This window comes from Tasmannia lanceolata, unplaced genomic scaffold (genome assembly GCF_043159265.1).
Source record: "Tasmannia lanceolata isolate RefF3 unplaced genomic scaffold, GAP_Taslan_0.1 ptg000020l, whole genome shotgun sequence".
Classification (NCBI taxonomy): Eukaryota; Viridiplantae; Streptophyta; class Magnoliopsida; order Canellales; family Winteraceae; genus Tasmannia; species Tasmannia lanceolata.
Genome location: NW_027518697.1, coordinates 1632721 through 1647568, shown reverse-complemented (window position 1 = coordinate 1647568; position 14848 = coordinate 1632721). Strand labels below are relative to the sequence as shown.

Sequence of the window (14848 nt, the reverse complement as noted above, 5' to 3'; positions counted from 1 at the left end):
GTTGTTAGGAGACTCTCACACCACTAAGAAACTCTGAACTGGGGATGTTGAACTCCGATTCACTTCTGGGAGGAAAGTGCTGCTGAAGGATGTTCTTCACACTCCTGAAATGGGGAAGAACTTAGTTTCTGGATTTCTGTTAAATAAGGCTGGATTTAAACAAACCATTGAATCTGATCAGTACATTGTAACCAAGCATGGATCCTTTGTTGGGAAACGATATGCTTGTGATGGAATGTTTAAATTGAATTTTGAAATGAATGAAATTTCTTCTTCTGCTTATATGCTTGATTGTGTGAATGCATGGCATGCTAGGTTACGTCACATAAATAAGAAATATGTGTATGGTATGAGTGCACTTGGTTTAATCCCAAAAATAAAGTTAGAAGATTTTAAAAAATGTGAGACTTGTAGTATGAAAAAAATAACTAGAAACCTTTTCAAAAGTGTTGAAAGAAATTCAGAGTTATTAGAGTTAGTCCATACTGACATCTGTGAGTTAGATGGTATCTTAACCCGTAGTGGTAAAAGATATTTCATAACTTTCATAGACGATTTTTCTAAATATTCAATTATTTATTTGATAAAGCAAAAGAGTGAAGCTTTGAAAATGTTTAAGGAATATTTGTTAAAAGCTGAGAATCAGTTTCACATGAAAATCAAGAGACTTATAAGTGATAGAGGTGGTGAGTATGAATCACTAGAGTTTACTGATTTTGTGAAATCTCTAGGGATTATACATGAAACAACAGCTCCTTACTCCCCCGCCTCAAATGGGGTTGTAGGAAGGAAGAATAGAACATTAGTTGAACTTACAAATGCTTTACTCCTAAATTCAGAAGCACCTTCTAACCTATGGGGTGAAGCAATTCTAACTTCAAACTATGTTCTTAATAGAATCCCAAACTATAAAACTAAAGTGTCACCACTTGAGTTATGAAAAAACAGAAAACCTAATGTAAGTTACTTTAGAGTATGGAGCTGTTTAGCCTATGTGAGACTTCCAATTCTTAAATGACCCAAACTAGGAAGTAGAGTCATAGAATGTGTTTTTATGGGTTATTCTTTAAAAAGTAAAACATATAGGTTCCTTGACCTAAAAAATAATGTAATTGTTGAATCAGTAGATGCTGAATTTTTTGAGGACAAATTTTCTTTAAAATCTAGACATAGTGGGGGTACCAAAACTATTGTAGATAGTAGGGGTACTGAACATGGTTTAGATGAATATACTGAAACTGAATTTGAACCAAGGTGAAGTAAGAGGGCTAGAATAGCAAAAGAATTTGGCCCTAACTTCTATGCCTTTACCTTAGAGGGAGATCCATCTTCCTTAGAAGAAGCTTTATTCTCTTCGGATACTGATTGTAGACACCCCCATTTTGCTACGGTTTAAAAAGCAAAAGATTCGGTAGTATCATCAAGTTTTGAATCCGTATTCAGCATTAGATTAGGCATCCATGCATTTTAGGGTAGATTTCATTTCATTATGGGAGTTTTGAAGTTGATTCGCGATCCTGAAGGTCTCTAGGAGGTTCCTTTGACCTCTGAAAGATGAAAGTTCAAGTTTCCTAGCAAATGAAAAAATCTGCTATTTTTAGAATTTTCAGGGTTTCCCTCATTTTTGCCTATTTTTGCACTGCAGGAGTATTTTGGTCATTCCCGATGTGTCTCGTTTGACCCCCGAGTTATATTTGAGAAATCTTGAGTGATTTTACAAAGTTTGAAAAAACTGCTATTTTTAGAAACTCATGGGGCTTCCACATTTTCATCATCTTATGGATATTTCAATCATTTCTCATATGTCCAAAACCAGCTCGAGGGTACGGCTGATGGAGTAGGAGTAATTTCGTAAGATTTGAAAAACCTGCTAAATTTAGATCTCTCAAGATTTTCTCTTAGTCTTGCACTTCGAGGGTATTTTAGACATTTTCAAACATATCATATTTGGTCCCTAAGTTGTGTCTAAGAAATCTTGAGTCCGTTCAAAAATTTTCGAAAATCTGTAATTTTTATAATTTCTCAGGGTTTTCCCTAGTCTCGCCAAATTCTAGCACCTCGGGGTAATTTAGTATTTTCCTGTGTAATTCTTTTGATCCCCGAAATATGTCTGAGAGATTATGAATGATTTTCTGAATTTTGGAAAACCTGCTAAATTTAGAATTTCTAAGGAGTTTCTCTTAATTTGGAAATTCTAAGTGTTGAGGGCATTTTGGGTATTTTCAGGGGATACCAAATGATCCCGTTTAATATTGCTCAACGAAAGGACCCAATTTTAAAAGTTTCTATTTTTGAAGTTTGACGACAAAGACTTTCCATTTTTAATTTTTCCCTTTAGGGGTTAATCAATCTGATGGTATTTTGGTCGCATTTGGATATCTAACAGTCAAATAGGGGCATTTTGGTCCGAAAAGTTATTTTCCAAAAAAGATGGTCCGATCATGTGTGAGGGATGCACCATAAATGTCAAATGGGTTGGGTCTATATATATAATCTTGAATTTAGAAAGATTTTATTGATTTTTTACGGAAAAACCCGAAACCCGTGTAAAATGGCCCATTGGGCTAAAGCCCGCAAAGATGGAGCTCATGTGGGTTCGCCCATATGGGTCAGCCACCATGGTGGGCGGCCCACATGAGTTGAGCACCCAACCTTGATGATGTCACAATGGTGACATCATATTTGTTAAAAGAAAAATAAAAAGAATAAAAAATGAAAAGAAGGAAAGAAGGAAAAGAGGAATGATTGCTTAAAAAAGTTTTCTTCCAAAGAAGCAATGTGGAATGAGAATAGCATGTCTTGATTGACAAGAAATTAAGATTGGAATCAAATCCAATTTGGAAACAAGAAAAAAAGAAAGCAAGTGGGGAAAATTGGAAACAAGCCAAAAAGGGAGCTCTCACATTGGAAATTACTATTTCTCTCTTAACGCTAGCTTTTTTTGTATAAAAATCAAAGCAAACAATCCTAGAAAAGATGGAAAAAAATCCAAATTGGTCCTTTTTCTCTCTCCTCCCAAGAAAAAAAAAAAAAAAAAAAAAACCTCTTCTCCCTTGAAGTGTGATCTCTCTCTCAAGCGTTCTCACAAAAGGAATTCACCAAGGCATCACACAATCAAGGATTATTGGAGTGTTCTTTGGATCTTTTTTAGAGTATAAAAGGGTTGGACAAAGCGTATATCTTGGATCACCAACCCTAGAGACAAGGATCGCGATCAACGGTAAGGATTCCTCATCTTTGTGAAATAGAAAAAGCATGCTAGGGTTTTAATTTTGATGGATCAAATCAACGAGTTTTTCTTTGAAATTCCAGTATGTTATAATATAGATTATGAGTTTTCAAAATCCAAAATTTGATCCAAAAATTAATTTTCCTCCATTTAAAAATAATTTTCTTTTGTTTTTATTCAATATGGATTTAAATTAGATTATCAAAGCAAGTGTTTGAAAACATGGTTCTTTTTAAAAACTGATATTTTCTAGGTTTTATATAAAATACAAAACTACTGGAAACTTAATTTCTAACCGCGGTTCGGCCGTTTTATTTTTTATTCTATTTTTCAAAGAATAACCCCGAAAAGGGTTATTTCTCGATGAATGGAGCAAAAAGTATATCAAATCATGTCCAAATTTAGTTAAAGTTTGTTTCTAGTAGTTTTACAAGGTTTTTAGATCATCCAAAAAATTTTGCCCCCCTAAAAAAATTCATATACATTTAAATTCCAAAAATAGCCTCTTGCCCCCTTTTATTTCTTGGTTTTTATGAATGGTGCAATTGCCCATTCTAACTTTTGCATAGCGTATCTTTATGTTTACTAAAATAGCTCCCTTTTTATTTGCCATGATATACTTGCCCACTTTTTACACAGGACAACCCACTATAGTGTAAAAGAGTAGCCAAAAATTCACTTGAGGGGATGTCCTAAGTGAAAAATGTGGGCAATCCCTTTTTGCGCAAAACTATTACTCTACAAAAGTTAAATCGTATCCTACTTTATTGTAAAAGTGACTTTCTTGTAAGCATTTTTTTCTTTGAAATAATGGTTGTCTCTTAGGGGTTGTTTGGAAGAAGAGAAATTTGTTGCCATGGAAAATTTATTTTCAAGTATTTGGTTAACTCATTTTTCTTGGTTTTTTTCCAATATCATGGCGCCTTTGAGGCTTTTATGAAGATTTATTAATTATTGAGAAAAGTGCTCTTGCGCACGTGCGCAGGGAGCTACCTGCTCACAAGTGGCTTAAAAAGCCACCGATTGGTCGCTTTATAGGGACCCCACAGAGGTGGACCCACCATACGAACCAATCGGTGGCTTTTCAAGTCACTTGTGCGCAGGGAGCTCCCTGCGCACGTGCGCAGAAACACTTTCCTCTTAATTATTATATGACAATATTTGTTCGGCCCCTCTTTTGCAAATTCCTGGCTCCGTCCCTCATCACAAGCATGGTCTACTTATCCTCCCAAGTGCCCAACCCTTTCGAGATCCTATTCCCACAATAGTCAAACAAATATTGAAATAATAACATGTACACTATAAAAGTGGTAACCCCTCCCGCCTAATACAACATGCTCTCCTAGCTCCCACTAATGGATGTAATTATGGCCTACAAATCTTTAGCAAAGGCCAAAGTTGATCCACCCAAAATAAAGACATGAGGTGGTGGGTATTTATTGGGCTTTTGCATCATGCCCTTTTCACGATTCTCCTCTCCCTAGGTTTCTTCCCTTTCCTCTTTCTAAGGGTAAGTCATAACTTTGTACAACATAAGTAGGACCCAGTGAACTTCGATGGATGGTCCGATTCGAAATAAATTGTGACCGAGACTTAGAAATTAAGTAGTATATGAAATGCACCCTGAAAAGGATCCGAGTGATATGGCCAGGACATAGGTGGATCCCATCGGAAGTGAATTAGTTGACACCCATGGCCTTAGCTTGCACAATGGCTAGTGAAGTTTAGTCTCCTAAATATGTGGGCGTAAAGTTCTGCGCCACAACAATACAATAAAGGAGAAGCTAAAATTCGGTGTTTCCTCGGAAATTTCAAAGCAAATACTCTATAGCCTTTTATTAAAAAGGTGTCTGAAGTCTGAACTGATGTTTTCTATATAAGAATGATGATGCAAACCGTAATAAAAATGATGATGCTAGCCGTTCAATCCGATCTTACATGTTGATTGTGAACTATTTTCTTCCCCATTTATCCATCCATTTCTAGGATATTGAACGTTCGGGCCCAGTAGAATGGATTCAAATTAGCCGTTCTAAGCTAAACGAAGGGAATGTTTGATGGCTCAGTTTCACAGTCTGCTTGATTGCCACAAATGTTGGTTCTCCTACCAGTTTCAGTTGGGGATGTACTTTACACTAGTGTTCCGCGCCCACACCCATGAGACCTTGTGATTTGGCCCACAAATACCACTGGAAGATCCGTCCTGATCATCCATTAGTCCTCATCACCACGAAAGTGTATCCCTCAACAATTGGAAGTCGATCATGTTGAGTTAGATGTCTTGAATTCAAACCCAATTGGGGTCCGAAATATTGTGTGTGACCCGGAAAAGATCTGTTTATTCGGCAATGTGTGGGCTTTGCGGCATAGCCCCAGACCGCTTGGCCCGGCCTGTTCTTTCGGCCCAAAAAGACTAATTTATGGCCCGCTTTATATAAAGGGGCTTTTAGGGTTTATTTGATGGCAAGTCTTGAAAAGAGGGTTGAGAGCTCAAAAGAAGGGGAAAAGGGTGTGCTAGGGTTTCTAGTGGCTCTGGTGAGAGAGACACTGATATTTTCAAACCATGCAAAACGTGGGCTGATTGTGGCTAAAATAGAAAGTTGCATGCATGTATTTAGACATCAAGGTAGCCCCAAGTATGTGTTTAGCAACAGGAAAGTTGATTTGGAAACTCAAAAACGTGAGTTGCTCTGTTTTGAAATTGGCAATATGCCAAAACGTGGGTGTGCTGCCTTGTTAAAAAAAAAACTTCCATATGTGTCCCACTTCTTGCAATTCTTGCTAATTTTAATTTGGAATGTGAAAACGTTGTGCTGCTATCCAAGTGTATAAGTGGGTCCCACGGCTTTCATGCACTTGTAATATAAAACATATTTTTTTTAAGCCCAACATGATAGCCAAAATATCATGCTGTTTGTGAGGAAACGTGTATAACAAAAGAGAAAACCAAGGTGGGTCCCACTATTGTATAAATAAGGGAAGTAATATTTACGCCCCTTTTATCACAAGGGACACCCATATACCATTGATACACTTACACTAGGTGTCCCTGGTAATAAAAAGGGTGTAAAAAAAAGTGTGGGCTGATATCAATTGGGTCCCATTATTGCATGGATAGCATTTAACCCAAATTCCGTGCCCACTTCATAGGGTAATCTAACCGTCCATTAGATGGCCTCCAATACAAATGGGTCGTGCCCTCTCATCACTTGAATTATGCCCAAACCCATTTCCATTGGTTGATCTAGACCATCAATCTAATTAGAACATAGGATGATCTGATTCATCAAAATTGTAGCCTATCACATGCTTACTTTGAATCATCCATTTTAATGGCCAAGATATCAACTGATCATTCCTCTAATCTTTTCTTCATAAGCTGATCATTCCTCTAGTCTTAGCAATGGGCCAATAATGGAAAGTTCAAAATTAAATTGGGATCATCCGAATCATTCACTCGGTGGACCCTTCTCATTAGTTGTATTTTCTGTGGACATCCAGAAAATAACCTGAAACACCAAAAACAATGACAATACCTTAATAGCACCGCTTTAAATGAGAAAATTACATGCTTTTAACCCCTACCATTCACACATAAATGTGCTCATCAGTACCAAAACTATTGTAGATAGTGGGGGTACTAAAATGGTTTAGATGAATACGCTGAAACTGAATTTGAACCAAGGCGAAGTAAGAGGGCTAGAATAGCCAAAGAATTTGGCCCTAACTTCTATGCCCTTACCTTAGAGGGAGATCCATCTTCCTTAGAGGAAGCTTTATCCTCTTCGGATGTTGATTTTTAGAGTGAAGCTATCAATGATGAGATGGAATCTTTAATGTCTAACCAAACATGAAATAGACTTGCCTCCATGATGTAAAACTATTGGTTGTAAATGGGTTCTTAGAAGAAAACTAAAATCAGATGGAACCATAGATAAGTTTAAAGCAGGACTTGTAGCTAAAGGCTTTTAACAGAAAGATAACATAGATTTCTTTGACACTTACTCTCCAGTTACAAGAATCACATCTGTCTGAGTCTTGATTGCAGTAGCAGCCATCAATAACCTTGTTATACATCAAATGGATGTAAAGACTGCATTTTTAAATGGTAGTTTAGAAGAAGAGTCTATATGGATCAACCTGATAGTTTTGTTGCCTTTGATCAAGAAAACAAAGTGTGTGTAAACTGTTGAAATCACTTTATGGTCTTAAACAAGCACCTAAACAATGGCATGAGAAATTTGATAGTATTGTGATATCAAATGGGTGTAAGATAAATGAAAGTGATAAGTGCATTTACAATAAGTATTTTGATTCATGTTGTATTATCATTTGCTTGTATTTTGATGATCTTTTAATTTTTGGTTCTAACTTAGACGTAGGTAATAAAACCAAAAGCTTGCTTATGCAAAACTTTGATATGAAAGATCTTGGTGAAGCAAATGTAATTTTGGGAATCAAAATAACTAGATATGAAAATGGTATTTCAGTTGATAAATCCCATTATATTGAGAGAATACTTAAGAAGTATATGTATTTTGATTGTAAACCTGTTTGTACTCCTTTTGATCCAAGAATTAGATTGTATGCTAATGATGGTGATAGTGTGAACCAAAAAGAGTATGCTAGTATAATTGGTAGTTTAAAATATCCTACAGATCGCACTAGACCTGATATTGCATATGTTGTTGGTTTGCTATGTAGATATACTAGTTGTCCTAGTATAGAACATTGGGATGATATATCACGTGTAATGAGATATCTTAAACGTACAATTACTAATGGGATTCATTTTCAGAGATTTTCTGCTGTCTTGGAAGGATTCAGCGATGCAAATTGGAATACTTTGTCAGAAGATTCCAAATCTACCACAGGTTATGTATTTACTATTGGTGGTGGTGCTGTCTCTTGGAGATCAAAGAAACAAACTATAATCGTTCAATCTGCTATGGAATCAGAACTAATTACACTAACTTCTACTTGTGAAGAAGCTACTTAGTTAAAGAATTTTTTATCTGGCATACCTGTGTGGTATAGACATGTGTCTGCAGTTTTGATTCGTTGTGACTGCATGCCAGCCATTGGAAGAGTACAGAATAAGTACTATAATGAAAAGTCACGACAGATCCGAAGAAAGCACAGTACTGTGAGAGAATTGATATCCAATGGCGCGGTCACCGTTGATTTTGTGAAATCAGGTGACAACTTGGCAGATCCCTTAACTAAGGCCTTATCAAGGGAGAAAATCTACTTTACATCGAGGGGGATGGGACTTAAGCCCATTAATAAGTAATTACCTATGATGGATATCCAATCTAGGGACTGGAGATCCCAAGAACTAGATTTTCAATGGGAAAACGAGTCATAGTGTAATTGGTGGAGGGTGCCACGATCATGCTAAATATGAGTTTATCTCGAAGTCCATCCCTATGGTGTAACCCAGCATGATATCCTGAAGCTTTTTGTGAGGTTGGCTATTTTACTCTTAATGAGATCTATAACTCATATAAGTGGGATGTCTAGGCTACAAAAGCATCCTTGATAGACTCACCTACGTGTCTGCTAGGAAGTGGGCCGCTTCCAAAGGGAATGTGGGGCTTATTTCTCTTCTGCTTACAGGGGCACTGGGATGTGCACAGGACCGTAATGTGCAAGCTTGGAAGAACCAATAGAACACTTTAGCTTCATGCGTGTGGTGTATTTCTTTCTAGCCCCCAATGATTGTAGTTCAAGATCGACATAGTTCACTTCAACTCGTGGCAGTTAGAATACACTTACACTAAGTAAAGGTTCAAGACATAGTCACATTTATTATGCATGTTGCTTCGTCGGTAGCCCAACACAAGTTATATTTTGTTTTAAAATGTTTTCTATTAAAATAAGTGGGGGATTGTTGGTATTTTAATACAAAATAGCCCTTGTTGGTATTTTACAAAGTTCTTTTGTTTACAAAAAGAAGCCACTTTGTTTTGGAAAATGGGTTTGCTCACTTCCTTCACAAACGCAAATAGTCCCGTATTGTAAAGTGAAGAAAATCTTCATGTGTTAATATAGCTTTTCACTTCCTTAGCTTTGTTAATGAGAAGATGAGAAATGAGGCCGCGCACTAGTCACCAAGTGGACCCGGTAGGCTTTTGGCTATACCACACACACGCCACCCGGCCCGGTGCGGCTCGGCCGGCCGCGCGTGTGAGCAAAGGTTTTTACATCCCCTACATTTCAAATTTGGTTTCTGTCCATTTACCTTCGCAGTTTAAGCCGGCGTACCTGAACGTCATTAACTAGGTAAATAACAGCGCGGTTCTTGAGGAAGCCGGCGTACATTAATAACGCTGGCGTAACTGAATAGCGTCGGCGTACCTAATCGTTGTGACTGTTGCGAAAATGTCTTTTCACATCTGAAACATTTTTTAAACGGCTCTTTTCTCAAAGGTCATCTTCACTCCATTAAAGTATTGAACTGACATGTTTGGCTATATAAAAGAGGATGTTCTCTGTGTTTTATAAACACAACAACAGAATGAAAAACTATTGTTTTCTTCTTGTTTTTCTACTTTACTGTAAACAGTGTTTTCTTTCTTCCTCTGTTTATTTTACGTATTTTGTTGGGCTACTGTAGTGTTCGTGTGGTTCAAATCTCTGAGATCATGCAGTTCTTGGAGATCGACGATGCATCGGGCTGTTGTATCCTGGGGGTGATTGCGGCCAATAATCTGCTGCATCGAAATTAGTTTCCGCATAGGCACAAATTCACCATAAAGAGAGTGACATAGTCCATACCTCATCTCGTCGCATCAGAAAAGGTTTCACTAACATCATTTGTTTGATTGTTTTCGTTTCTCCATCGAAGTCTGATAAGCCGTATTATTCCCTAAATGATTGTAGTTCAAGACATAGTTCACTTCAACTCCTGGCAGTTAGAATACACTTACACTAAGTAAAGGTTCAAGACATAGTCACCTTTATTATGCATATTGCTTCGTCGGTAGCCCAACACAAGTTATATTTTGTTTTAAAATGTTTTCTATTAAAATAAGTGGGGGATTGTTGGTATTTTAATACAAAATAGCCCTTGTTGGTATTTTACAAAGTTCTTTTGTTTACAAAAAGAAGCTACTTTGTTTTGGAAAATGGGTTTGCTCACTTCCTTCACAAACGCGAATAGTCCCGTATTGGAAAGTGAAGAAAATCTTCATGTGTTAATATAGCTTTTCACTTCCTTAGCTTTGTTAATGAGAAGAGGAGAAATGAGGCCTACGCGCACTAGTCACCAAGTGGACCCGGTGGGCTTTTGGCTATACCACACACACGCCACCCGGCCGCGCGTGTGAGCAAAGGTTTTTACATCCCCTACATTTTAAATTTGGTTTCTGTCCGTTTACCTTCGCAGTTTAAGCCGGCGTACCTGAAGTAAGCCAGCTTACTGGAACGTCATTAACTGGGTAAATAACGGCGCGGTTCTTGAGGAAGCCGTTGTACCTTAATAACGCTGGCGTAACTGAGTAGTGTCGGCGTACCTAATCGTTGTGATTGTTGCGAAAATGACTTTTCACATCTGAAACATTTTTTAAACGACTCTTTTCTCAAAGGTCGTCTTCACTCCATTAAAGTATTGAACAAACATGTTTGGCTATATAAAAGATGATGTTCTCTGTGTTTTATAAACACAACAACAGAACAAAAAACTACTGTTTTCTTCTTGTTTTTCTACTTTACTGTAAACAGTGTTTTCTTTCTTCCTCTGTTTATTTTACGTATTTTGTTGGGTTACTGTAGTGTTCGTGTGGTTCAAATCTCTGAGATCATGCAATTCTTGGAGATCGACGATGCGTCGGGCTGTTGTATCCTGGGGGTGATTGTGGCAAGTAATCTGCTGCATCGAAATTAGTTTCCGCATAGACGCAAATTCACCTTAAAGAGAGTGACAAAGTCCGTACCTCATCTCGCCGCATCGGAAAAGGTTTCACTAACATCATTTGTTTGATTGTTTCCGTTTCTCAATCGAAGTCTGGTAAGCCGTATTATTCCCTAAATTCTCAACAGATCATTTGTGCCAACTCAATTACAATGCAGATATAACAAGAAGCTAGAAACCATAAGAACTGAAATGGATTCATCGTATTTAAGAAAATATTAAAACTTTATTAAGACTTCTATGAGCCAATTCATGAACAAGCATTACATATACTAGATATATTATTTGAAGCTAGAAACATAAGAACAAGAAAGCCGTCCACTCATCCGTCCAAGCTCAAGAACTAATCTTGTTTAGAGAACTGAGCATAGAGCTCTGGTTTTGATAATCGCGGTGTGGGGATGACAATGACTGGGTTTCGTTTCTTTAAAATCTGTCCGAATTGGTCATCAAGATCAAGCTTCGCCCCCTTTGGTAATTGCCAGTTGAACGAATGCAGAAGTGAACCCAATACAAATCCTAGTGATTTTTCTGCCAAGGGAACACCTGGACAAATCCTCCTCCCGGACCCAAATGGAATATAACGAAAATCATTTCCCTTATAATCCCATTTCCCAGTATTCAAGAACCTTTCCGGAATAAAGTCATTGGCATTTTCCCAAACAGAAGGGTCCCTTTGTATTGCCCAAGAGTTCACATAAATGCCAGAATTCTTAGGGACAGTGTAGCCATTGACCACGCAAGTCTCACTCGGAGTGTGAGGGATCAAGAAGGGATTGGGAGGGTGCAAACGAAGCACTTCTTTCACTACTGCGTCTAAATATGGTAATTTGGGTACGTGGTAATCTTCTAAAATGGTGTCCCTACCAACTAGTGCATCTAATTCATCCTGAGCTTTCTTCAATGTTTCTGGTTTTAGTAGCATCTCGGCCATGGCCCACTCTAATGTGGTCGAGGTTGTGTCCGTCCCAGCAGCAACCATGTCCTAGCACAAGTAGAACAAGTGTCAGCATATCTAAAGGTAATGATTATATGAGCAATGATAGAATGAAGTGCGCCCTTGCAAAAAACACCTTCAAGGGCATCCTTAATGGTTGATTTTCTGCAAAGTGCATTTATGGTGGCTCTGAAAAAGTGAACGGGCCTAAAAAGTGGAAACCGTGTTGACTTTGTAGAAATCAACCAATAGAGGCACCCTTGAAGGTGGTTTTTGCAAGAGTGCCCTTCATTCTATCATTCCTCGATTTATACAGTTGAAACTGGGCCAGGTTGGTTAAACAAAAAGTAGTCAACAAAACGAAAACACACAAAAATGTCTTTTAAAATTTGTCAACCCGTTTTTCCAAATCAGGTCAGGTTGGATCAGGTTAGAACCATTGAATTCGGGTCAGTCCGAGCCAAAAACAGAAAAAATTGCAATAAAAAAAGGTCATAACCCAAAGATTTTGAAATAACGATAAAATCAGGGGGATGGGTTGCGATTGGGTCGGTCGGATCGGATCGGGTTGCTCAAGGCCTCAACCCTGAACTGGCCAAATTAATTTTGGATGGCTTTTTCTAACCCTACCCAGCCCAGCCCAGCCCAAGTTGCACCCTAATGAAAATATTATTTCCCAATCCTGAATTATATTGTATATCTAGCTATTTTGTTAGAAAATTACTAGCAAGATGGCCTTGACTTGAGTCATGGTCAAGGGCATTTTGGGATCGGCTTGCTCCTCAATCTTCAAAAGTATATCAAGAAAATCCGAGCTCTCTTTCTTGTTGCTCTTCACTCCCTGACGTTGTTCTAAGATTGACTCAAAAATCTTATCAAACCATGACGAAAGACTCTTCATTTTACGACGCACTCCTTGTAAATCAAACCGGGCTAGTACCGGAAACAAATCAGAAATATTAGGTTGTCCCAATAAGTGAACAATTTCTCCCATCACTTCTCGAAACTCGGCCGCAACCCTAGCATCAGTCCCACCTTTCACAGTTGCACCCCACAACATGCTAGTCATAGAGTTAAAAATTGTTTCAGTTATTTCCTCTGTGATATTAACCGGAGTTCCAACTTTCGCGTACAAATTTCTCAACGTCTGATAAAGTTGCCTTTGCCTGATGCCTCGCCCGGCTTCGATGCTCCCATTGTTCAGAACCTCTTGGACGCAGACCTGTTCAAGTATAAATGATTATATCAAAACCTAATAATTCCTTGGTATTAAAAATCCACATGTAGGCCAACCCAAAAAAAGAGAGGGGTCACACATGGGCGTGTGGAAGTATAAATGATTAAATAACAAGGGAAGTTATATGGTGGGCGACCGTGCGTGCACGAGCAGCTCAATAACGGTGTGGCCCATATTTTTTGGTTGATCTAAACCGTTCATTTGTTAGGCCATAACGTATTGGGCGTGCCCAGAAAATCTTCTCCATATGATGATCCTAACCCTTTGATCTGAGGATAAAGATCATCCTATGGAGAAGATTTTCTGGGCACACCCTATCTATGTCAGGCCCAACAAATGAACGGTTTGGATCAACCTAAAATTGTGTGGGCCCCACTGTTTTTTGGGGCTGCAAGTTCATGCATGGCCATCAACGGTATAATTTCTCAAATAACACAACTATTAAAGCTTAAGCTTTTGGAGTAATTGGTTGTTTCACAATACCTTACGAAGCATCCGCCAAACTGCACCACGACTCCATACGATATCGGACCCTTCATACGTTACTGATATTCCTCCGGCCACAACGTCGTGGTTAGAAAATATGATGTCTTGGTCTTTAAGGATTTCCTTAGCCATGGCCGGGGAATTCAATATAACAATGACTCTGTTGCCGAGCTTCACCTTACAAATTGGGCCATAGGTCGAAGATAATTTGGCAAAATAACGGTGGAGATCGGGTTCCATAAACGGAAGGTTTCCGATCAGAGGTAAGCCTCTAGGGCCAGGTGGGAGTGGCAATGTTCCCTTTCGCGATTTTCTGAGCACCCAAAAGAACCAAGAAAACGTGAAGATTGCAATGGAGATTAGAACTAGTGTTTCTTTGCCAAGTCCAAACCATGACCCAACTTGAGAAGGATTTGATTCAGTGGAGGGGTTTTGAAGAGTAGTAGTAGCCATGGTGAAGGAATACAAAGGGATGCTTTGCCTTTGTATTTTGTTTGAAGGCTAACTTGTTTTCAACATTCACACAAAGTAGGGTATTTATGCACATCAAGTGGAAATTGCATCTTATTAAAAAAATGGCTCGAACTGCTTATGTTCTTTTTTTTATTAACTGATTGAGAACATGTGTATAGTTTTTCAACCACATGATTTAGTATCGTCCATGGTATTTTAATATCAAAGTAGTCTTCACTAATGCTTTGCATACTTTATTTTATTTTATTTTCCATTGGAAAGATGTTGCGCTTAGAAGATCCATCGTTAAATTCTTGGGATTTTCTTTTCCAATTTTAATAAAATTGACGGCAACATCATATCTATTTCACATAAGGGGATTCACGTGAACTAAAACTACTATATTCTGTCAAAATAAAGCGAAGCATGCAAACAAGTTATCTAATTGTTAATCTTCTCACGTGGTTTTGCTCAGTTTCCAAAATATCAGTTGTCTTTATAATACAAAGAAACCATGGTGACCGTTCGATCTTACATGTGGATCCGAATTCTTCACTATGGCAAGATCTCAATGTCAGCACGTCTGACTTT

At 38.1% G+C, this 14848-nt stretch overlaps 1 protein-coding gene and 1 pseudogene across 1 annotated transcript; one reads left to right on the top strand and one right to left on the bottom strand.

Annotated features, from left to right (window-relative positions):
- Positions 1 to 7649: 7649 nt before the first annotated feature.
- LOC143854790 (secreted RxLR effector protein 161 pseudogene) lies at positions 7650 to 8228 on the top strand (annotated as a pseudogene).
- Positions 8229 to 11350: 3122 nt separating this feature from the next.
- LOC143854925 (flavonoid 3'-monooxygenase CYP75B137-like) lies at positions 11351 to 14315 on the bottom strand. The gene is made up of 3 exons (XM_077365065.1): positions 13802 to 14315; positions 12806 to 13303; positions 11351 to 12129 (listed from the first exon to the last, which is right to left on the bottom strand). The coding sequence occupies exons 1-3, from the start codon at positions 14255 to 14257 to the stop codon at positions 11488 to 11490; spliced, it is 1596 nt and encodes a 531-aa protein (XP_077221180.1). The 5' UTR covers positions 14258 to 14315; the 3' UTR covers positions 11351 to 11487.
- Positions 14316 to 14848: the final 533 nt, after the last annotated feature.

Excerpts from the sequence above, each read along its gene's own strand:
- LOC143854925 (XM_077365065.1), bottom strand. The coding sequence starts at position 14,257 with ATGGCTACTACTACTCTTCAAAACCCCTCCACTGAATCAAATCCTTCT. Across the intron at positions 13,304-13,801 it reads TTTGGCGGATGCTTCGTAAG|GTCTGCGTCCAAGAGGTTCT; the intron begins GTATTGTGAAAC and ends ATACTTGAACAG. Across the intron at positions 12,130-12,805 it reads AAGTCAAGGCCATCTTGCTA|GACATGGTTGCTGCTGGGAC; the intron begins GTAATTTTCTAA and ends TACTTGTGCTAG.